At 40.6% G+C, this 24,803-nt stretch overlaps 1 protein-coding gene across 2 annotated transcripts in view; it reads right to left on the reverse strand.

Annotated features, from left to right (window-relative positions):
- Nucleotides 1-1,097: 1,097 nt before the first annotated feature.
- Nucleotides 1,098-24,803, reverse strand: part of LOC126100786 (queuosine salvage protein) — a 38,472-nt gene continuing 14,766 nt past the window's right edge. For both annotated transcript variants that reach the window (XM_049911408.1, XM_049911407.1), the window contains exons 5-7: nucleotides 13,146-13,260; nucleotides 2,486-2,556; nucleotides 1,098-1,402 (exon numbers count right to left, since the gene is read on the reverse strand). In XM_049911408.1, the coding sequence (XP_049767365.1) occupies nucleotides 1,173-1,402; nucleotides 2,486-2,556; nucleotides 13,146-13,260 (416 nt within the window). In that variant the 3' untranslated portion in view covers nucleotides 1,098-1,172. The remainder of the gene's footprint in view (nucleotides 1,403-2,485; nucleotides 2,557-13,145; nucleotides 13,261-24,803) is intronic.

A 24,803-nucleotide genomic window follows, 5' to 3' on the forward strand; every position in this document is an offset into this window, starting at 1 on the left:
TCTACATCTTTTAGTTTAAAACGTACATGGTGTGTTGACACAGTTGCACTTGCATTCATTCATTCTCTTAACAGTTTTGTCAAGGGAACTTGTGAATTAATAATGATGACAGCCCATCCAATAATCTATGCATAAAGGGTGCATGCACCATGCATGTAACATTGCATCCCAGTTATATTGCTTTGTAAACTATGTATAGGATTAGTAAGCATAAGGTGCGTTATAAAAAGCTTGCTCAGATTTATTCAGCGTGTTTTTGTATTAACAGTAGGAGTTTTCATTTGGCTGAGTATTATCTCTGCACAACTGGACATCTCTGTTGCTAGTGCTGACACACTCATCCACTAGTTGGGGTACTTGAAGGTGTGCGCCTGCTCTATTCCACATACTAGAAGACAACTTCTGCCAGACTACGGATGTAAAGATGTTGGGTTCAATCCCTGGTCAGACCTAAGACTTTTATTTGTCACTGGTCATTTCTTTTATCTCACAATGTTTATTAACATAAAAAATGCCAAGCCATAATGTTGTTCAAATTTCAAATTAAACTGTAGGCCCCTCTATAACTGGCTGGGTAAGTTAGTGCAAAAGGTCAGAGGAAGGTAAGGGCACAGCACCTCAAATAGGACAGTGTCTAAAAAAGCTCCAATGTGCTCAAGCAAGCCTTAATGACAGCTTAACTTTTACTATATTTTCAGAACCTTGAAGAAAGAAGAGCCCAGAACTGAAAGAAAATTAAGTGATACTGTTTGAGTTTTATAAAAAGAAAAATGGAATTAGTGTTGTTCTGTATCGCTGCAATTATAAAGGCTGCTCAATTTGGTTGTGTTATACTGTCAATTAATATGGATGCACATGTATACACATACATGAGGTAAAAATTTTTGTTAACTTGTAATGAATGTTGTTATCTGTCCATTGCTGGTCTTGTTGTGCAATACTCCAACTGATCTTTCTCATTTTGCAAGCTTTCTTTTCTTAACAATTCAAAATATAACTTTTTTAAATTGCTCCAGAATACTATAATGCAAAGTATTTGTCAGGAGGATAAACAGGACACTTTTATATATCTATAGAAACAATTGTTTATGAACTTCACAGTCTTTATTCAAGCTATTTTCAGATTATCTGCTGACATGCAACAAAAATTAATTTTACTCCACACTTGATGTTCAGTAATAAATACATCGTACTTTGTGAAAGGGAATATATTCGAGAGAATCTGCATGTTCTCGCCGGTAGTCCCATAGGTAATGGTCAATAAGAACTGAGTTAACTGTAACATTGTTGATATTGTACTCTTGCAGAAGTTGCCTCACTTGTTTGCAAACACGCTCAACCACTTCAATCGAAACTCCTCGAATTTCAACTTCTTCTCGGCTACCGTTTGCTAGTATGTGACCTGTAACAAATGTAATTTGTTTATAATCATAAAACAACTTTTACTGTGAATATGATATTTAGTACTAACTCACATGTAAAGATCACTCACTAAATTGACAAATGAAGAAAAAAGCACTGATACACCATGTACATGTCTTTATTAACCATTATATCTACTACACTATGGTGACAGGTAGTGAAGGACTTTTTTTTTTAAATGCAACATGGATTCAGCACAAATAACAAACTCCCAGAAAATAGAAAAATATTATGGGGTGGAAGTACATCTTTATTGTCTTCCACTGAAGCAAACATACAGATATCATGTTACTCCATGTTTTGCACCACTGTTTGATTTGTTATACATTTTGTTAAGCCTGAAACATTTCTCAAATACAGGGTAGTGAGCTATGTTCTCTGGTTTTGAACTAATATCTTAAATGTGACTCAGATATGCTCAGTAGAATTCATGTCAATTCACTGGTATCGTTTATTTCAGCTCATTCCAGGTTCACAGAGTTGAAGGCATAATATGTCCATGAATGATCTCCTGAAACTTGAATCTGTAAGCAGTCTATTGGCATAAAGAGTAAACCACAACTCTGAGGATGTATATTAGTGAGGGCAAACTTCTAGTTAATTACACTCTACACATTTTCTCAAACAATGTACTTCAGCATTTAGCATATGTTTTCAGTGTGCCAAATAGAAAAGCAGCCACAGTAGCTACACCACTGTTGTTTCAACAAAACATACTTCTGCTACAACATGTATATCTGAAATTTCAGGTAAACTTCTTATGGGTAATGATAAAACAATATTATGGCTGCTGGCAATGGGTGAAACATTGCAATATGATGTGAACTCCATCTCAATTTTTTGTGGTATTTTTAATGTTTATGCTTATAAATGATGGCTTATCTGTTATATAATTCCCTAAAGCCTGCTAAAAGTTGTGTGTGCTGTCCATATTTAGAGTGGATCATTAACTAGCAAGGTATGTACAACTACAGGAACCCCTCATCCAGTTTAAACATGCAACTGAACTGCTAGCCAAACAAAAAGGACTCTTTGAACATTTAGTAATAACAAAGAGACTTACCAGATTTTAACAGCTCCATGAGTTCATCAGTATATTTCATTGCTCCAAAATGGACCAAAACCTGTGGGACCCTATGAAAGTCACAGAAAAAGACTCCATGTATATTTCATTTTCATTAGATTGTTGTAAGAAATTAAATGAAGCCAACTACATTTATTGCTTTAATTCACTTTGGGTGGCTTCTTTAATACACACACAGGCTACCTAGAAAAGTAACTTCCCTTCACATGAGGCATAAGAAGTAGTGGGGGAACAGCCACTTAACTGACTTGTGCAATAGGGGTCAATGTGCACAGAGCTGCAATAGTGAGAAAGCTCCACTGATTTTTATTTGCTTATAGCAGTCATTCATATGCAAGTGTCAACTGAACGTACCTCCAACTGTTAACTCCATTTTGTAATATAGTTTGTAGCAGCAAAAATATCTCAAAGATGTTCACATTAATGGTGACTTTTGTGCTGTATGCGGGCCACATGTGATGAATGAAGGTGTCAAGCTTCAATGGTTTCATTTTGTTTAAGGGTAGAAAGACGAAAATTCGTGATGATGACAGATGTGACCATTGATCTGTAGTCAGCATTGAACTGGTATAGAAAATTGACGAAACAATTTGTGAAAACATACTTGTTACAACTAAATGGTTAGACAAGTTTGTGCAGATTTACAAGCATGCTTTGCATGAGACTTTTACTAAACCATTAGATTACCAAAAGTACTGCATTTATTTTGTATCCAAAACTCCTGTCTGAAAACCACAAAATTCAATGGATAAGTGCTTCACTTACCTTCCTTTTTTGTTATGATGCAGAAGGAGAATAGAATCATGATCAGTGATAATACATAGGTTTCCTATGCTAATAAAGAATCAAAACAGCAGTGGTGTTCCCTCCAAACCAAAAAATGGATGTCAAATTCTGCCTGGCACATAGGTTATGGTCATGAATTCTTGGGATGCTATAGGAATCCTGTTTGTGGATTTTATGAAATGTGGAAAGGCAATCAATTTTCCTTATGCAAGACATTGAGTAAACTGTGAAGATCCACTCGAAACAAGTGATCACCAGTGTTGTGTTTTTGCACGATAATACTCAACCACACTTTGCCCAGCATACACAAGAACTGTTGTATCATTTCAAATGGGATGCTTTTGAACACCTATCAAACAGTCTAGACTTTACTCCAAGTAATTCATCTCATAACACTTTAACTCCAACGAAGAGCTTTAACATGCTGTTCATATGCTAGCTGCAATTTCTGCCACCAGAATTTAATGCAGAGGGAATCTGTCAACTTATTAAAGAGATATGATAAATGGTTAGATGTGAATGGTGATTATGCAGAGAAGTAATATAAAAGTGATATCTTAGAGCATTACTAAGAAATTTTCTTAACTTTCATATTTTATTTATAGCCTAATGGAGGTTATTTTCTTGATATTCCTTGTAAAAGGCCATTAAATTAAAAGATATCTGAATTTAATCTTGACTTAAGTGAGTATAGAAAACACACTCAGAATGTGAGATCTGTATATCAGATCTTCTGTACTCCTGCCTCCATTTCAGTTTGGTTGTCTAGGTCTGAATGAGACGTGGATTCCAAACTAAAATATTATGGTGTGTTTTAGTAAACTATTTTCCAGTTAAATAGCAATTTAACTTGTGTTCAATAGTCCTCTTGTATCTTTACAGCTTTCTTGTAGCATTTAAATGTGGATTCATTATTCTTGTCAGATCTTTATAAACACTAATACTTTGTTATCTTTCATATTGTACTACAGTATCCAGATGTCATGTGGCAAGACCAGAAAATACATCAAGTAACTCTTGACAACTTCTTTCCCTGACATCTTTAATTACCGGGCAAGTCTTTGTCAATTTTCCCTGAGGCTATGCACTGCATTTGAAACTTTGCTGCATCACCTGCTTTTATTTTGCTGCTGGTTAACATCCATGCACACAACTCCTTAACTGAAACTACTACTTGGGTGTAATTGCCCCAGCAACATGGAAGGTAAATGACTCCCGTATTCTCACTGCTCAACTGACATTTAAATATGATCAATTAGCTACAAGTTTTCAGTAGCCTCTACTGAGGAAGTGTCTAGGAAACATGTTTATACACAGTTCTTTCTGGTGAATGGATACAAATGTGATATTAGTTATTGGAATGCATGTCTCTCATTGGATGGAAAACAAGCCAGTGCCTGCACTGACATACTATTTGTCCCCAAATTAAGAACTGATATTCTAAGATGCAGTGAAGATCTCGACTACTTCAGAACACATGTCAGTATAACTCAACAAATTAGCAAGTGGGATCATACAGTCATTAAGACATTGCATCTACATTCAGGAGTAAGGACCAAATCTCCACTGACAATGATGACAAAAATATCTGGGTGCACAGCATCAAGGTTTTTTAAAATTCATACCAAATACAGAAATCAAAGATGAAGACATTTGGATATTATAGCAGGGCCACATGGCTAGCTAATTACTAAAATAAACATGGATGGGCCATCCACTTTGAAACAGACTAAATAGAAGGAAAATGTGGCCTTAATGATACAGCAATGGAGATAAGCCTTCAGACATAAAAGTGACTTCAGTTGTACCCCAAGGGAGTTTCATAGGTCCATTACTAATCGCAACATACATTAATGACATAGTAGGCAACATCAGAAGTTCCATGAGGCTTTTTGCAGATGATGCTAACACAGTTGCTTGAATTCGATCTTGCGCAGAGATCTACTGTGATGACAACATCTGGTTGGTTTTCAGTAGAAAGTGATCAACCCGCATTTTATCACCTGTGATGATTCAAAAAGATCAGTGTTATTCCTAGAGTTTCATTTCCTGTTTAGTGTGGCCATTGGTTTCACCAGTACCACAAACACCTTACCCATTATCCTAAGCATCAGCTGACGTGCATTTGCAGAACTCAGTTGGTACAGTCTGATACCACTTGAACTGCTTGATAAGAATGTCAGGACTGCAGCATTTAAGCAACTCCACAGCCAGCTTCTCCTCTTACAAAGTTTCTTGTACATAGTTTTCTGTGAAATGAATGTGAGACTTTCAGGTTTCGTCACAACTGTTCTTATTAAAGATAGATGGGATAACAAATCAACAGCCCCCCCTCCCCGTGTAACCATCATGGCATTTGTATAACCTGTTTAGTAAAATCAAATGGCTGGATGGTGATACTTGATCTTCAAACACATGAAGTGACTGACTGCAAATACACTGAGATGACAAAAGTCATGGGATAGCGATATGCACATATACAGGTGATAGTAGTACCTTATACACAAGGTATAAAATGGCAGTTCACTGGCAGAGATGTTATTTGTTCTCAGATGAAAAGGTTTCTTAACTGATTATCGGCACATGACAGGAATTACCAGACTTTGAATGTGTAATGGTAGTTGGAGCTAGAGGCAATGGAAATTTCATTTCGGAAATCATCAGGGAATCCAATATACCAAGGTTCACAATGACAAGAGAGTGCCAAGATTACCAAATTACAGGTATTACCTTTCACAATGAACAACACAGTGGCCGACATCCTTCACTTAATGACAATGGGCAGCGGTGTTTGCATAGAGTTGTCACTACTAACGGACAAACAACAACAAGCAAAATAACCACAGAAATCAATGTGGTATGTATGAAAAATGTATCCATTAGAACAGTGCAGCAAAATTTGGCGTTAATGGGCTGTGGCAGCACATGACCAACATGAGTGCCTTTGTTAACAGCATGACATCACCTGTAGTGCCTCTCCTGGACTTGTGACCACATTGAGTGGACCCTTGATGACTGGAAAATTGGGGCCTGGTTGGATGAGTCCCAATTTCAGTTGGTAAGAGCTAATGGTGGGTTTATGTGTTGTGTATTCCCCACAAAGCCATGGACACAAGTTGTCAACAAGGCACTCTGCAAGCCACTGTTAGCTCCATACTGGTGTGGGCTATGTTCACATGAACAGATTGGATCCTCTGGTCCAACTGAACTGATCATTGACTGGAAATGATTATGTTTGGCTAATTGGAGGCAATTTTCGGCCATTCATGGACTTCATGTTCCCAAACAACGATGGAATTTTTATGGATGACAATGTGCCACGTCACCATGCCACAGTTGTTCACGATTAGTTTGAAGAATATTTTGGACAATTTGAGCAAATTATTTGACCACCAGATTGGCTGTCACGAATTCCATAAAAATTTATGGGACATAATCAAGAGGTCAGTTCATGAACAACACTGCACTGGCAAAACTTTTGCAATTACAGACAGCTATATAAGCTACATAGTTGTTGTGATCTACGGGTAGTATCTTTGATTACTAATCAAAACATGCTCAGTGCTGGGTTCAAGCCCTACCACCGCTTAAATTCTGAATAAAAATCAGCATTGATAGCCGAGTACTTCCAGCATACGAAGGTACCCTCATTCTGCCAATGGCCTTGTCAAAGATGACATATGAGCAGATGGAGGTTCAGGGGGTGAGAAACTGCCCCTAAAGGCACAAGAATCAGCAATTATCAATGGCATGAGGATGCCGAAGGCACTGGAAACCACAGTATTAAAGATACGTAATGCATTTCCACAGGACATGTGGCCTGTAATTGAAAATGAGACATGATCATCTCTCCATTGGCAAAAGATCCCGGAACAGTCACCCAGTTTGGATCTCTGGGAGGGGACTGCCAAGGGGGCGGTCACCATCAGAAAAAGATTGAACAATCAACAAAAGGATAATGTTCTATGAGTTGGGGCCTGAAATGTCGGAAGGTTATACATGGTAGGGAAGCTAAAAACCTGAAAAGGGAAATTCAAAGGCTCAATCTAGATATAGTGGGGGTCAGTGAAGTGAAAAGTAAAAAAAATACAAGAATTCCTGGTCAGATGACTATAGGATAATATCAACAACAGCAGGAAATGGTACAATGGGAGTAGGATTTGTTGTGAATATGAAGGTAGGTCAGAGAGTCTGTTACTGTGAACAATTCAATGATAGGGTTATTTCTATCACAATCAGCAGCAGACCAACACAGACAATGATAGTGAAGATATACATGTCAATGTTGCAAACTGAAAATGAAGAGATAGAGAACATATATGAGGATACTGGATGGGTAATTCAGCACATAAAGGGTGACAAAAATCTAATAGTCATGGGGAACTGAAACACGGTTGTAGGGAAAGAAGTAGAAGAAAGGGTTATGGGAGAATATGGGCTTGGTACTAGGAAAGAGAGGGGAGAAAGACTAATTCAGTTCTGCAATAAATATCAGCTAGTAACTGTGGATACACTGTTCAAGAATCACAACAGGAGGACGTATAATTGGAAAAGGCCAGGAGATACGAGAAGCTTACAATTAGACTCAGATCACAATGCAGTAATGACCAAGAGTAGGTTGAAGTTTAAGAGATTAGTCAAGAAGAATCTATGTGCAAAGAAGTGGGATACGGAAGCATTAAGGAATGAAGACGTACACTTGAAGTTCTCTAAAGCTATAGGTACTGCAATAAGGAATGGCTCAGTAGGCAGTACTGTTGAAGTGGGATGGACATCTCTAAAAAGAGCAGTCATATAAGTTGGAAAGAAAAACAAAGGTAACTGAAGAAGCCATGGGTAACACACGAGATGCTTCAGTTGATTGATGAAAGACGGAAGTACAAAAATGTTCAGGGAAATTGAGGAATACAGAAATACAAGTCGCTGAGGAATGAAATAAATAGGAATGGCAGGGATGAAAAATATGATGAAATCAAAGAAGAAATGATTGTCGGAAGGATTGACTCAGCATACTGAAAAGTCAAAACAACCCCTGGTGTAATTAAAAGCAAGGGTGGTAACATTATGAGTGCAATGGGAATTCCACTATTAAATGCAGAGGGGAGAGCACACAGGTGGAAAGTACATGGAAGGACTTTATAAGGTAGAACATTTGTTGATGTGATAGAAGAAGAGACAGGAATAGATTTACAAGAGATAGGGGATCCAATATTAGAATCAGAGCTTAAAAGAGCTTTGGAAGACTTAAGATCAAATAAGGCAGAAGGGATAGATAACATGCCATCAGTATTTCTAAAATCATTGGGGGATGTGACAACAAAACAACTATTCATGTTGGTGTTTAGAATGTAGTAATCTGGCAATATACCATCTGAATTTCAGAAAAATGTCATCCACATAATTCCAAAGACTGCAAGAGCTGACAAGTACGAGAATTAACACACAATCAGCTTAACAGCTCATGCATCCCAGTTGCTAACAAGAATAATATATAGAAGAACGGAAAACAAAATTGAGCATGTGTGAGACGACAATCAGTTTGGCTTTAGGAAAGGTAAAGGCACCAGACAGGCTATTCTGACATTGGGTAGTTGATAATGGATGCAAGACTAAAGAAAGATCAGTACACATTCTTTGGATTTGTCGACCTGGAAAAAGTATTCAACAATGTCAAGTGGTGCAAGATGTTCGAAATTTTGAGGAAAATACACACAAGCTATAAGGAGAGAAAGGTAATATACAACAAGTACAAAGCCAAGAGGGAATCTTAAGAATGGAAGACCAAGAACAAAGTGCTTCGATTAAAAAGGGTATGAGACAGGGATGTAATCTTTCGCCCTTACTGTTCAATCTGTACATTGAAGAAGCAATGATGGAAATAAAGGAAAAGTTCCAGAGCGAAATTATAATTCAAGGTGAAAGGATATCAATGATACGATTCACTGATGACTTTGCTATCCTCAGCGAAAGTGAAGAAGAATTACATGAGCTGCTGAATGGAATGAACAGTCTATGAGTACAGAATATGGATTGTTAGTAAACTGAAGAAAGATGAAAGCATTGAGAAGTAGCAGAAATCAGAACGGCGAGTAACTTAACATCGGGATTTATGGTCATGAAGTAGACGAAGTTAATGAATTCTACTACCTAGGAAGCAAATAACCAATGGCAGACGGAACAAAGAAGACACCAAAAGTAGACTAGCACTGGGAAAAGGGCTTTCCTGGTCAAGAGAATATCAAACACAGGTCTTAATTTGAGGAAGAAATTTCTGAGAATGTACATTTCTGAAAATGGTAGTGAAACATGGACTGTGGAAAAACCAGAACAGAAGAGAATGGAAGTGTCTGAGATGTGGTGCTACAGCTGAATGTCGAAAATTGGGTAGACTGATAAGATATGGAATTAGGAGGTTCTGCACAGAATCATAGAGAAAAGAAGTATGTGGAAAACACTGACATGAAGAAGGGACAGGGGGATAGGGTTTCTGTTAAAACACCAGGGAATAGCTTCCATAGTATTAGAGCGATCTGTAGAGGGTAAAAACTGTATAGGAAGACAAGAGACTGGAATGCATCCAGCAAGTAAAAAAAAAAAAAAACAGAGAGAGCAAGAAAGAAAGAAAGAAAAAGAAGAAGAAAAGGGAGGCACCATGACTCCATATTTCTGCAGGGGCCTTCCAAATACTTGCAGAGTCCATGCCACTTTGAGCACCTGATGACACAACAAGTGTGGTGCATGCTTTAAAATTTTATGAACTGTCCAACTTCTAGCCTTAACAAATGGTTCAAATGGCTCTGAGCACTATGGGACTTAACATCCGAGGTCATCAGTCCCCTAGAACTTAGAACTACTTAAACCTAACTAACCTAAGGACATCACACACATCCATGCCCGAGGCAGGATTCGAACCTGCGACCGTAGCGGTCGCACGGTTCCAGACTGAAGTGCCTAGAACCGCTCAGCCACACCGGCTGGCTAGCCTTAACACTTACTTTGGAGGTTTATGCATGTTCCTAGAGAGATGATGCAGCGGTAAGACACTGGCAGTTCAAATCCCCGTCTAGCCATCCGGATTTAAGTTTTCCTGGGTTTCCCATACTGATTAAGGCAATGTGGGCATGGTTCCTTTGAAACAACACACCCAGTTTCCTGCTGCTTCAGTCCCAATCAAAGCAACTGCTTCACATTGAGGCAGTATGCTTCTCTTGCAGTGTGTGCCACTGGAATTGGTTGACCATCTCCATGACATTTTTGTGCTTACTAAATGAACCTCTAACAATATGCACTCTTCTTCGCATCTTCTTTATTTCCTCTATCAATCCTATGTGGCACAGATCCCAAGCTGATGAGCAATATTCAAGTACTAGTTGAATGACGGCTTTGTAGGCTACCTCGACTGTTGATGGACTATATTTCCTGAGGATTCTTCACATGAATCTAAGTCTGGCATGTTACTTTCCTGTGATTAGTTTTATATGGTTACCCCACTTTAAATCACTCCATATACACACTCACAGATATTTTACAGAAGTCGCTGTTTGCAGTGGTTGTTCTGCAATAGTGTAGTCATACAATAAAGGGCCTTTCAATCTATGTATACGCAATAGGTTACATTTTTTTATGTTGAGGGTCAATTGCCACTCCCTGTACCTGTTGATCCTCTGCACCTATTGAAGATATTGGTCTGTGTGGGTCAGTTTACAATACAATGAATGACCAAGCTGACTATCTACATTCACTGAGTTACAATTTTTAAGGAGGGTACTTTCCTTCCTTTTGTATTTCAGCAAAGAACTATTTGTTGGGATGTATTTTGTTCATGTGGGCAATGAATTGGAGTGATGTTCCCTTTCCATGAGACCACATCAGAAAGGTACCATCACACTTTGTGTCAGTACTAGTCTCATTTTATTGTTGGTGGCAGCACAATCTTTAGTTACATCTGGGACAATTGCATTATTTAGATATAACCAATTCTATATATTCTTTGAGAGTCAGTAGCTTTCCTCATGAAGACTATAGTGGCTATAGATGAAACCTCAGAATTTCGTATCAACTCAATGTGAAATGTGCAACAAGAACATTCAATACAAAAAATGCATTGTCAAAGATGTTGTGGCAATGGAATTGAGGTGTGTGGTATATGGGGAATCAGATCACGAACCCAACAGTATGTGAATGCCTTATTCTAGGCCGCTATATCTCCTAAACTGGCCATACACATTAAGGATTTCAACAACTAGTTATGGTCATAGTTATCTTAGGAAAGAAACCAATGAGATCTTTACTGATCATGGAACACTGGGGAGGGGGGGGGGGGGGGAGGAAGAAAGTGATAAAGGCCATTGAAAGAATGTATACGACACCTGTAGGAGTGCTCAAAAAGAACATGATAAATGAGATACAAACAAAATTTTATAAACTAATAGTAGCTTCCACCTTGTTGTACACAGCAGAATGTTGAACTCCAACAAGGAAGATCCTAGACAACTGGAAACATCAAAAATGAAGTTCAGATGAAGAACAGATGGAATGTGGCCTGAATATGTCAGAGACAAGGATCACAAAGCAAGCCTCACATCATATAAATCACTGCAAAGAGGATTTGTATGCAGATTGAGACCAAGAAGTAGAACAGTAAATGCTGACTGCTAAAATGGATCACAGTGGAAATCGTCTCAGGCCATTCAGATCAAAAGGCGTAAAATGCCAAGTGTAAAAATTTGAGTTATTTGAGTTGAAGGGCATGAAAGGAAGGCAACAAATGAAAATGGCGTGAGACATGGTTGTAACCTATCCCACATATTATTCAGTCTTTACATAAGGGAAACTAATGGAGAATTTGGAAATGGTATTAAAGCTGAGAAAGAAGAAACAAAAATTTTCAGGGTTTGCCAATCACACTGTAATTCTGACAGAAATGTGTTAACATGTAATACAAATTTATGAGTTATGAAGTCTCAGAAGAATTTGTTTGGGGTGTAGTGCTATACGCAAGTGATTTGTGAATGATTATCTGTACAAACAGGCAGAGACTAGAAACTTCTGAAATTTGTTGACACCAAATAATGCTGAAAATTACATGGTAAAAATGATAAGGCGTACTACACCAGACTGGGGAAAAAATTGCTTTATGACACAACTTGACTAATGGAAGGGATAGTTTGAGAAGACACATTGTGAACCATCAAGGAATTAATAAGGTAATGGAGGGAAATTTTAAGGGTGAAAATTGTTGCAGAAGACCAGGGCTTCACTGCAGTAAACAGGTTCCAATGGATGCATGCTGCAATATCTACACAGAGATGGAGGGGCTTTCACAGGAGGGACTAGCATTGACAATCTTTGGGCTGAAGACCACAAACACAACAAATATTTTGATGGTCAGTGAAAATGTTCGTACACTTACAACTCTGTACACAGCCCATTTTCTGTAGTTTTCATCTAGATCCACCAATCTGTACCTATTCTCAGTCCTGCAGGAAATGCCATCTGGTCAAAATGTTCACAGTGACTGAGAGGTACAGTCAACCGCCACACACTGGTTCCAAGAACAAGCAGCACACTTTTATGAAACAGAAACAAAGAAATCCATTCCATAATATAATAAGATATTTCAACTGTGGTGGTAAATATGTTGAGATATTGTACAATACTTCCATATCTTTTTAATAAATTCTTCCAGGTAACAATGTTTAATTTTTGTTTATAAACCAACAAAAACACTAATATTTAAAAACATTTAAAATAAAGACAACTAAAAGAATAAATACACTGTTACGACAGTTTCTGAACTAGCTTGCTAATTTAAAAAATATATCATTACTACAGATTCATAGGATTAACATACCTGTAATCTGCAAACATTGAAAGGGAATCAATGTCTTTGAAATAACCTAGACCTTCTCCCTTGAAGCAGGCCCATATATCACCTATGAGGATTTGCGCTCTCTTGTAAAATGATACTGAAATGCAATTAGAAACTAACATAAGCTGACATCAACTGAAATAATTTTTTCATATCCAAAGAAAACTTAAATGCGAAAAATTATAAAATTACAAAGAGACATTATGGTTGGCCATACTAATATTTAGATGTATTACTGACAGGCACACATAACTGTACAATAAACTATTCACACTTTCAGAATTGTTAGGTCCTCCTGTTAGATGATATGTCTTTCCTCCTTGTGAGGGAACTAACAGTTCCAAAAGTTACCATAGTTGTTTTGCTTTTTTATATGTGTCTATCATCAGTACTTGGAATTTCACTTCTTAATAATATTTGGGCAGACAGATATTTCAAGAACTTTCCAGAAACATAAATACTAAATAACAAATAACTGAGGGCAATGGGATCTGAACTGGTGCTAACTGGTACACTGTACTGCCTGCACTGCAGTTTGCAGTAATATTTGTATCACTGGCTGTTTTTTGTGTACATTGTGGTGCATGCACACAGTGTAATGGTTACCATCACTGGCTGGCTTGCTAAGGGTTGCCAGTTCAAATTTGACCATCACAGTTATTTGTTATTTAGTATTTATCGTTTCTGGAAAGTTCTTGAAATATCTTACATTTGAATTTTTTTTTTTTTTTCCTTCCAGTAATTTTCAGGTTTGCAGCTGGATCCTATCAACATTCTGCCACGATATTTCGAACCAGAGACATCCAACCACTCTCAGGTGAGTAGACAAGACCTGATGCAGTCACGGAATAAGCAGACTGCATCACGTCTCTTCAGAACTTCGTTTAATCACCTGAAGATGGCCGGACATCTCTGGGCTGCAATATCGTGGCAGAATGATGATGGGATCTGGCTGCAAACCTGAAAATAACTGGAAGAAGAAACGTGCTGGGTAAATTTCAGAAGTTGTATTTGTAATGTTTGAATATTCTGGAATAACATATGTTTGTGGCAACACTGACGTGCCACATCTCTGGCACGCAAAAAGCTCTTTGGGGTCAAGGCGGCCATTATTTTCTGTCTATGTGATACTTTCGATGTGTAATGAAGTATATCAGAAGTGTGACAATAAATGTGCTCATTATTTTAACAAGTGGATCAATGGGTTGTTATTTATAATGATAAGGACCCAAAATCCCACATTGGTGACCCCGACGTGATGTCAACACGCAACCTTTGACATTTCACTATTGCAGACCAAATGTGCTCTTCTTGCGGCCAAGTTCACTAGTAAAAGCTGTGACGTGCTACTACAACAATAAGAAATCAGTGAACTCAAGCAAACGCAGGCCAAGCTCAACTCCCTTATTGAGCGTACCAAACAGACATCACAGAGCACAAGAGAAAATAGTCATTATCAAACACCTGCCGATACCAGAAACATGCCATGAACTCCACCGGTTCTTAGGAATGATCAATTATTTCCGCCGCCACTGCGCACTGCGCGGGCCACAAGCGTCAGGCGACAGGCGCGTGCTGTAGACAGAGGTCATGCGTGCGTCTTTCAAAAAACTCAATACCGCACTCGCGGAAGCCATCATGCTTGCCCATTCACACCCAGATGCAACAGTTTTGCTCAAGACGGACATTAGCAAAATATCAATCTGCGCAGTACTTCAACAACACAGAGGAGAGGTGGTGCAACCTCTTAAGTTCTCTTCAAAAAAACTTTCTCCCTCTCAGTGCAAATGGTCCGCTTTTAACAGAGAGCACTTAGCTGTCTGCGAAGCCATTAGATATTTCCGTGAAGACGTCGAGGGACACCCCTTCACGATCTTTACAGACCACAAACCTCTCGCTCAAGCACTCACAAACCTCCAAGGAGGTTCCGTTATTTCGACCTCATTTCACACTACACAAATAATGTACAATACGTTCAAGGATCCGACAACATAGCCACTGATTATTTCTCCCGGATCTTGGGCATATCTTCCTCAATCGACTTCAACGCTTTTGCTCAAGCGCAAACAAATGATGACTCCTTGGCAAGCCTTTTATCTGGCAATAATCACTCTCTGTGCCTGGCGCGCAAGACAATCTCTGGCACGCGCTCGGAGCTATGGTGTGACACTTCCACTGGCATGTCGCGCCCCCTCGTCCCCTCCTCTTTGCGTTGCTCGGTGTTTGACGCACTGCACAGTCTCATCCACCCGAGCATTCACGCAACTACGCACATCATCCTCGAGTGTTTTGTATGGTCTTCGCTTCGCAAAGGCTGTCGCGACTGGTGTCGCACTTGTATTTCGTGCCAGCGTTCCAAAGTCAGACGCCACTGCACGCCCCCCCTCAGGCATCTTCCGCTCTCCTTCTGGCAGATTCCGCCACTTCCACATCGACATTGTCGGCCCCCTTCCCCAGGTGTATGGTTACCGATACTTGATTACTTTTATCGACAGAACAACTAGGTGGGTCAAGGCAACCCCCAAGCCGATATTTCGGCTGAAACAGTCGCCAACGCTGTCCTCTCCATGTGGGTCGCACGTTTCGGCTGCCCCGAAACCATTACTACAGACCAAGGCCGTCAATTCGAGTTTTCCTCTTCACAAAAATGAGCGAGCTCTTCGGCATTGGCCGCATTCGCACAACAGCCTACCACCCCCAATCAAACGGCTTAGTGGAATGATGGCACTGCACATTAAAGACAGCACTAATGTGTCACGAGGAACGGTGGTTACACGCCCTCCTGTGGGTACTGCTAGGCCTCAGTTCTGTATATAAAGATGACCTGCAGTACTCGGCGGGCGAACTGCTCTATCGCGAGCCGTTGACCCTACCAGCCGAGTTTGTTGAGCCTTCACTGCTCCAAGATACCATCGAATACCCTGTGCTAATCGAGAACATACAACAGACGATACAAGCGCAGAGAGCAACCGCTCCGAAAGCACACACTCCGCCTAAAACATTCGTGCACCAGCGGTTAGACACGTGTGAAGCTGTGATGCTTAGGGACAATACAGTGCGCGCCGCCCTGCAACCCCCATACACAGGCCCTTACAGGGTACTTAGGCACTCATCGAATACATTCGACACCTGTATCAAAGGCAAACCCTCAACAGTGTCAGTGTCTCGACTCAAGCCAGTGTGGGCCACTGCAGATGATACCTCCAGCAACCCGACGCCACCGACCACGACGGACGACGACCTCCACACCGCCGCCTCCTCAAGGGATGACACACCAGCCACATCCCATTCCCCAACTCTGGGAACCCTCACTGGGCAGAGTCCGGGGTCCACGCCCTTCACCCCAACCTCTCCTGCGACGCCCGTCACACACTTCTCACCCGACATTCAACAACCCACTACCGTCTCCATCGACGTCTCACACTTTTCACCATCTGACATCTGTGTAACTACCACAAATCATTCTCTCTTACTCATCCACGCTGCCCCCCGCTCCGCCGACGAGACACCTTCCAACTTTCTGTTCTCCACTCCACACTGATCCCTAGGTCCTTAGATCCTTCCCTCATACAATCTCTCATTGACACCACGGGGACACTGTACGTGTTGTACCCCGTGTCTCCATCTATTCCCACCACCCTCTCTGTCACCTTACGAACTGGTCACCGCATACTCCCACCGGTGTGGCACTGTGATTACATTAGTCCATCCAAAGTTCTCGAACCCTGGCCCCGCTCCGCCTAGTTCCCCATTCGGACGAAGACGGCGCAACACCTGCACCCTCCCCCCACAACAGCCAGAGCCTCGTGCTCCACACTGCAGGGGTGGGGGCCTCTGTGGCAACACTGACATGCCATAACATCTTTGGTGCGCAAAAAGCTCTTTAGGGCCAAGGCGGCCATTACGTTCTGTCTATGTGGTACTTTTGATGTGAGATGACGTATATCTGAAGTGTGACAATAAATGTGCTCATTGTTTTAACAAGTGGATCAATGGGTTGTTATTTATAATGATAAGGACCCAAAATCTCACACTGGTGACCCCGACGTGATGTGAACACGCAACCTTTGACATTTCGCCATTGCAGACCAAATGTGCTCTTCTTGCGGCCAAGTTCACTAGTAAAAGTTGTGACGTGCTACTACAACGACAAGAAATCAGTGAACTCAAGCAAACGCAGGCCAAGCTCAACTCCCGTATCGAGCGTACCGAACAGACATTACAGAGCACAAAATCCGAAGTTGCCTCACTTTGAGGTATTCGCTCTTCACACAAATCGGCATGCGCTCAAATCATTGACTCATTGCACGAGTGTTTGAATGATAATGACGCACCCCACGCATGTAGCATGTTATCAGTCACGAACGGCGTATGTCACAAACTCAATACGACTGAGGGCCCTCCGGTCAGACTCTGACCACGACACCTGAATCCACACAAACTCAAAGCGGCGAAAGCAATCATCTTGGACCTATTAAAAGCAGGCATTGTACGCCCATCCTCCAGTGATTGGTCGTCACCGATTCATCTCACAGCGAAGAAGGATGGTTCCTACAGACTCTGTGGCAACTATAGACATCTCAATGACCACACGATCATGGACAATTATCCAGTACCAAACATTCAGAACTTCGCTACTCAGTTGGCAGGCGCTAAAATTTTCAGTGTGGTAGACTGTGAGAAAGCATATCACCAAATACCACTGTACGAATAAGATATCCCTAAAACATCAATCACCACACCCTTCGGCCTCTTCGAATACGTTTACATGCCTTAAGGATTGAAAAATGCCGCCCAAACCTGGCAGAGGTTCTTAGATACAGTGTTACGACCCCTACCTTTCTGCTACACGTACCTGGATGACATTTTGATCTTCTCTTCCTCTCGGGAGGAAAACGAGCGTCACATCCAGGCACTGTTTGACACATTACAATCCCACGGTGTGATCGTAAACAAAGACAAATGCAAACTGAGACAGGATTCTGTTGTTTTTCTGGGACACACAGTTTCAGCCGATGGTATCCGGCCCACACAAGAGAAAATAGTCATTATCAAACACCTGCCGATACCAGAAACATGCCATGAACTCCACCGGTTCTTAGGAATGATCAATTTTTTCCGCCGCCACATTCCAAGAGCCACCGAACCACAGGTCCCCCTCAAAGACGCTCTGCGCGGGCCACAAACGTCAGGCGACAGGCGCGTGCTGTGGACAGAAGTCATGCGTGCGTCTTTCAAAAAACTCAATACCGCACTCGCGGAAGCCATCATGCTTGCCCATTCACACCCAGATGCAACAGTTTCGCTCAAGACGGACACTAGCAAAATATCTATCAGCGCAGTACTTCAACAACACAGAGGAGAGGTGATGCAACCTCTTAAGTTCTTTTCAAAAAAACTTTCTCCCTCTCAGTGCAAATGGTCCACTTTTAACAGAGAGCTCTTAGCTGTCTACGAAGCCATTTGATATTTCCGTGAAGACGTCGAGGGACGCCCCTTCACGATCTTTACAGACCACAAACCTCTCGCCCAAGCACTCACAAACCCCCCAGCCAACCCACCTCCAAGGAGGTTCCGTTATTTCGACCTCATTTCACACTACACAACTAATGCACAATACGTTTGAGGATCCGACAACATAGTCACTGATTATTTCTCCCGGATCTCGGGCATATCTTCCTCAATCGACTTCGATACTCTTGCTCAAGCGCAAACAAATGATGACTCCTTGGCAAGCCTTTTATCTGGCAATAATCACTCTCTGTGCCTGGCGCGCAAGACGATCTCTGGCACACGCTCGGAGCTATGGTGTGACACTTCCACTGGCATGTCGCGCCCCCTCGTCCCCTCCTCTTTGCGTTGCTAGGTGTTTGACACACTGCACAGTATCGCCCACCCGAGCATTCACGCAACTACGCACATCATGGTCGAGTGTATTGTATGGTCTTCGCTTTGCAAAGACTGTCGCGACTGGTGTCGCACTTGTATTTCGTGCCAGCGGTCCAAAGTCGGACGCCACTGCACGCCCCCCCTCAGGCGTCTTCCGCTCTCCTTCTGGCAGATTCCGCCACTTCCACATCGACATTGTCGGCCCCCTTCCCCAGGTGTATGGTTACCGATACTTGCTTACTTTTATCGATAGAACAACTAGCTGGGTCAAGGCAACCACCTAGCCGATATTTCGGCTGAAACAGTCGCCAACGCTGTCCTCTCCACATGGGTCGCACGTTTCGGCTGCCCCGAAACCATTACTACAGACCAAGGCCGTCAATTCGAGTTTTCCCCTTCACAAAAATGTGCGAGCTCTTCGGCATCAGCCGCATTCGCACAACAGCCTACCACCCCAAATCAAACGGCTTAGTGGAATGATGGCACTGCACATTAAAGACAGCACTAATGTGCCACGAGGAACGGTGGTTACACGCCCTCCTGTGGGTACTGCTAGGCCTCAGTTCTGTATATAAAGATGACCTGCAGTGCTCGGTGGCCGAACTGCTCTATGGCGAGCCGTTGACCCTACCAGCCGAGTTTGTCGAGCCTTCACTGCTCCAAGATACCATCGAATACCCTGTGCTAATCGAGAACATACAACAGACGATACGAGCACAGAGAGTACCCGCTCCGAAAGCACACACTCCGCCTAAAACATTCGTGCACCAGCGGTTAGACACGTGTGAAGCTGTGATGCTTAGGGACGATACAGTGCGTGCCGCCATGCAACCCCCATACACAGGCCCTTACAGGGTACTTAGGCACTCGTCGAATACATTCGACACCTGTATCAAAGGCAAACCCTCAACAGTGTCAGTGTCTCGACTCAAGCCAGCGTGGGCCACTGCAGACGATACCTCCAGCAACCCGACGCCACCGACCACGACGGACAACGACCTCCATACCGCCGCCTCCTCAAGGGATGACACAATGGCCACACCCCCTTCCAACTTTCTGTTCTCCACTCCTCACTGATCCCCAGGTCCTTAGATCCTTCCCTCATTCAATCTTTCATTGACACCACGGGGCCACTGTACGTGTTGTACCCCGTGTCTCCATCTATTCCCACCACCCCCTCTGTCGCCTCACGAACTGGTCACCGCATACTCCCACCGGTGTGGCACTGTGATTACATTAGTCCATCCAAAAGGGCTCGAACCCTGGCCCCGCTCCGCCTAGTTCCCCCTTCGGACGAAGACGGCGCAACACCTGCACCCTCCCCCAACACCAGCCAGAGCCTCGTGCTCTGCACTGCAGGGGTGGGGGGCTCTGTGGCAACACTGACATGCCATAACATCCTTGGTGCGCAAAAAGCTCTTTGGGGCCAAGGCGGCCATTATGTTCTATCTATGTGATACTTTTGATGTGTAATGACGTATGTCTGAAGTGTGACAATAAATGTGCTCATTGTTTTAACAAGTGGATCAATGGGTTGTTATTTATAACAATAAGGACCCAAAATCCCACATGTTTGTGTAAATACCAGCATTGTGTGTTTGTATAAACAGCTGCACTCTCCATCCAGGAGGTCAGTTCTGTTCTGGCTGTACCTTGGCATTCGTAATAAATGCATTCTCAGTGTTACATGCTGTACTTGACTGACATCGCTGCTTTTGGTTTTGGACTTGAGTGTGATTATTACACAACAATATGACACAAATTACTACCACAGGTATTTTTCAATGAATCCACTGTGGTTTCATTTGGTGCCATGAGAAAGTGGAAAATGTGCATAATTTTGTAGGAATACACATTTCAATCAAGTCATATCATCACAGACTAGTGAGGCAGGTGACTATATTGTTAAATAAACAGAAAATTCTTGTGAGTTCCAGTGCGAAACAAATTAAAGCTCTCATAAAATATTGGAATTTTCCAAAAAATTGCTTCAGTTATAGTTCACAGTGATGTTGTTTGGACTTCACTATACACATTTCATCTAACAAACTGATGTATGAAGGTACTGGTGATATAAACTGCCTGGTTTCAAAAACATTCACCTGAATTAGTTCCTCTCTACAGATATACTATATTGGGGAAGCCTGATTTCAGTGAAGGATTTACTTACAAAATTATGGCAAAATTGCTGAGCAACATTTACCATCAGAAGGTGAAACTTTTAGTACTGCAAATAGACACATGCAAAAGAACACAAAAGCACCTAGCATCATAAGACATTTATGCAGCATATTTCTAATGTAGCTTCCTCAAGGAAAGAGGAGCAGGTTGGGGAAGGTTAAAAAGGTAAGGTAGGTCACACAGACACCTAGATGGTAGAGACCCACCAGTTTTGAGGACATGGGGAGGCAAAGGTAAAGAGGGAAGTGGAGGCATCAGAGATAGCAGGAGGTTGAAGATTAGTGATGTGCGAGCTTCAGTCCAGAGATCATGAGGAAAGAGGAAGGAACTAATAGTCCCATGATATTTCCATGTAGTTTTAGCCCTTATTGGCAAACATAGCAGTGCTTTGCAATTGCTAAATATGTATGGGAACTGTGTCAGGATACAAATTTCGGCTTCCTTTTCAACTTCAGCCACTCAAAATTACAATACAAAATTACAATACATCACACAGAATACAAATGAAAAAGACTGTTATGTGTTATGTTTTCATTTTTTTTTATTTTTTTGTACTCACAACAACTAACAAAACTTCAGTATGCACAACATTTTTCATTTCTGTGATACTGTATCATAGACTTATGAACTGGTTTACTGAACTACCAGTTCGTGAAAGGGCAGCATACAACTGACCATGTGAAAAGCATACTGACTGTAAATCAATCTCAACATATTTGAATGTCTGGCCTTGAGTCTTGTTCATTGTTGTTGCAAATGAAATCCTGATCGGGAAATGAAGTCACTTAAAATGAGTGCGTAAATTGGTTGAGATCATTGACATGGAGGCTACGAGAGTGATACCTCTCCCAGCTGCTGGATCTGTGAGGATTGTAGCTTCCATGACACTACTTCACATAGTTTTAATATGTTAACAGGCACCATTCTAATCATAAGCTGATAACCATTAAATACAATACAAGTTTCCGGTAAAAACCACATGTTAGGAAGAAAATAAAACAGCACAATGTTGTATAAACAATTTTTGTTTAAAAATGTATATGGGAGAAACAATTTGCCTCATGGTTTAAATGACCAGCTGTCTACGATAAAACTGAAAGTTAGAACATAAACAAAACTGCACATTTTCACAGCACAACATTTGTGTTCTTACAGATTAGATTAGAGTAGATTAATTATTCATTCCATAGACCCACAAAAGAGGGAATCCTTCTGGGTGTGGAACATGTCAGATAAACAAATTACAAAAATGTAATTAGAAAAACATGAGTTTCATTAATTTTAATGATCCACAGTCAATAAACAGTAAAATTATGTACATGAATTAAATTTAAACTTCTAATATTTACAGGTTTAATACTTACATCTGCTTTCATTAAATCCATCATTCAGACATTTGCTAGTTTCTTGGCTATTACAACCAAGTATTGACAAAAATTAAAGTAAATTATTCATTTCAGTGATCCTCGGTTAAGAAGTCAGATTATGTACAAGATTTAAAATTAAACTTCCACTATTTACAGACTTAAGACTTACATCTGCTTTCCATGCATCCATCATTCACACAGTAGGTAGTTACTTGGCTGTTACAACCAAGTATTGTCAAAAATTAAAGTATAATTAATTTTCATTAAAATGGTCTACTGCACTTGTTGAGAAATTCATGGATGGAATAGAAGGAGTTGGCCACCAAAAATTCTTTTAAATTATGTTTAAATTGTGCCTTGTCTGAAACTAAACTCTTAATGGTTGCTTGTAACTTATTGAAAATATGTGTTGCTGAATAATGGACTCCTTTCTGGGCAAGAGTAAGTAAGTGATTTTAAATCTTTATGTATATTGTTCTTATTCCTAGTATTGATACTGTGTACTAAGCAGTTAGTTGGAAAAAGAGATGTATTATTTACAACAAACTTCATTAACGAATAAATATACTGAGAAGCTGTGGTTAGTATGCCCAGTTCTTTGAATAGGTTTCGTCATGATGTTCTTGGATTTACACTACACATTACTCTTATTAAACGCTTCTGTACTCTAAAAATTTTTTCTCAGTTTGTGGAGTTACCCCAAAATATGATACCATATGACATAATGGAGTGAATCATTCGCACTGCAAATGCAGACTTGTTTAGGTGCTTTAGCAGTTCGTTAGTATGTCGCTCCCAACTGAATTTGTTATCAAGTTGTAATTCCAAGAATTTTACACTCTCAACTTCTCCTCCAAGTCATCATATTTTATACACACACTAGAAGGAAATCTCTTGGAAGTTCTGAACTGCATATAGTGGGTCTTTTCAAAGTTTAACGACAATGAATTGGCTATGAACCACTTATTAATGTCAGTAAAAATTTGATTAGCTGCCCTTTCTAAATTTATATTTGATTTACTATTTATTGCAATGTTTGTATCATCTGCAAATAAGATGAACTTGGCAACTGGTAATGTAACAGATGACAGGTCATTAATATATTCAAGAAAAAGTAGTGGGCCTAGTATGGAACCTTGGGGGACACCACATGTAATTTCTTCCCAGTCAATTGAAGTCTGATTGCCTGCTGCTGAAGTGTTACATAATGAGACCCTTTGTTTTCTATTAGTAAGATATGACTGAAACCACTTTGCAGCACTACCAGTGATGCCATAATATTTTAATTTACTTAAAAGAATGCTGTGATTCACGCAGTCAAAGCCTTTGACAGGTCACAGAATATGCCAGTTACTTCTAATTTGTTGTCTAATGAATTAAGGACATTTTCACTGTAAGTGTAAATAGCCTTCTCAATATCAGAACCCTTAAGAAACCCAAACTGTGACTTTGACAGAATGTTATTTTCACTAAGGTGCTTAAGTAGACACTTGAACATAAACTTTTCAAACATTTTTGAAAAACCTGGCAAAGATCGGTCAGTAATTTGATGGCAATTCTTTGTCCCCTTTCTTGTGGAGAGGTATAACTTCAGCAGTCCAGGAATGTTCTTGTGATAAGTGATTGATTACACAAATAACTTAAGATATGACTAAGCTCACATGAACACTCTTTTATTAACTTTGTTGATATGTTATCATAACCACTAGAATGTTTTGATTTCAAGAACTTTATGATGGATTCTATTTCTTTGGGTGAAGTGTCAATTCCATTTTACTGAGATTGCTTGTGTGCACTGGTCTCAGATATTCCACTGCATTATTTACTGAACCAGAAAACCCCATGCTATCAGTAACAGAGACAAAATACTTGTTTAAATGGTTTGCAACACAACATGCATTTGTTACCACAGTTTCATTTATTTTTAGAGCTATTTGTTCCTCCTCATTTCTGGTCCAACCTGTCTGTGACTTAACTATATCCTATATTGTTTTTATTTTATTGCTGGATGTATTTATCTTCTTCTCATAATGCAGGTGTTTAGATTTCTAGATAATCTTCTTCAATATTTTGCAGTAATTTTTGTAATGCGCTACAATGCTAGTAACAAAGGTGTCCCTACATATCAGACAGAGTTTCCTTTTTGTCTAACATTATATCTTTATCCCTTGTGTGATCCATGGTTTCTTATTAGATTTCTTCT

This window comes from Schistocerca cancellata, chromosome 9, assembly GCF_023864275.1.
Source record: "Schistocerca cancellata isolate TAMUIC-IGC-003103 chromosome 9, iqSchCanc2.1, whole genome shotgun sequence".
In the NCBI taxonomy this organism is placed as follows: Eukaryota; Metazoa; Arthropoda; class Insecta; order Orthoptera; family Acrididae; genus Schistocerca; species Schistocerca cancellata.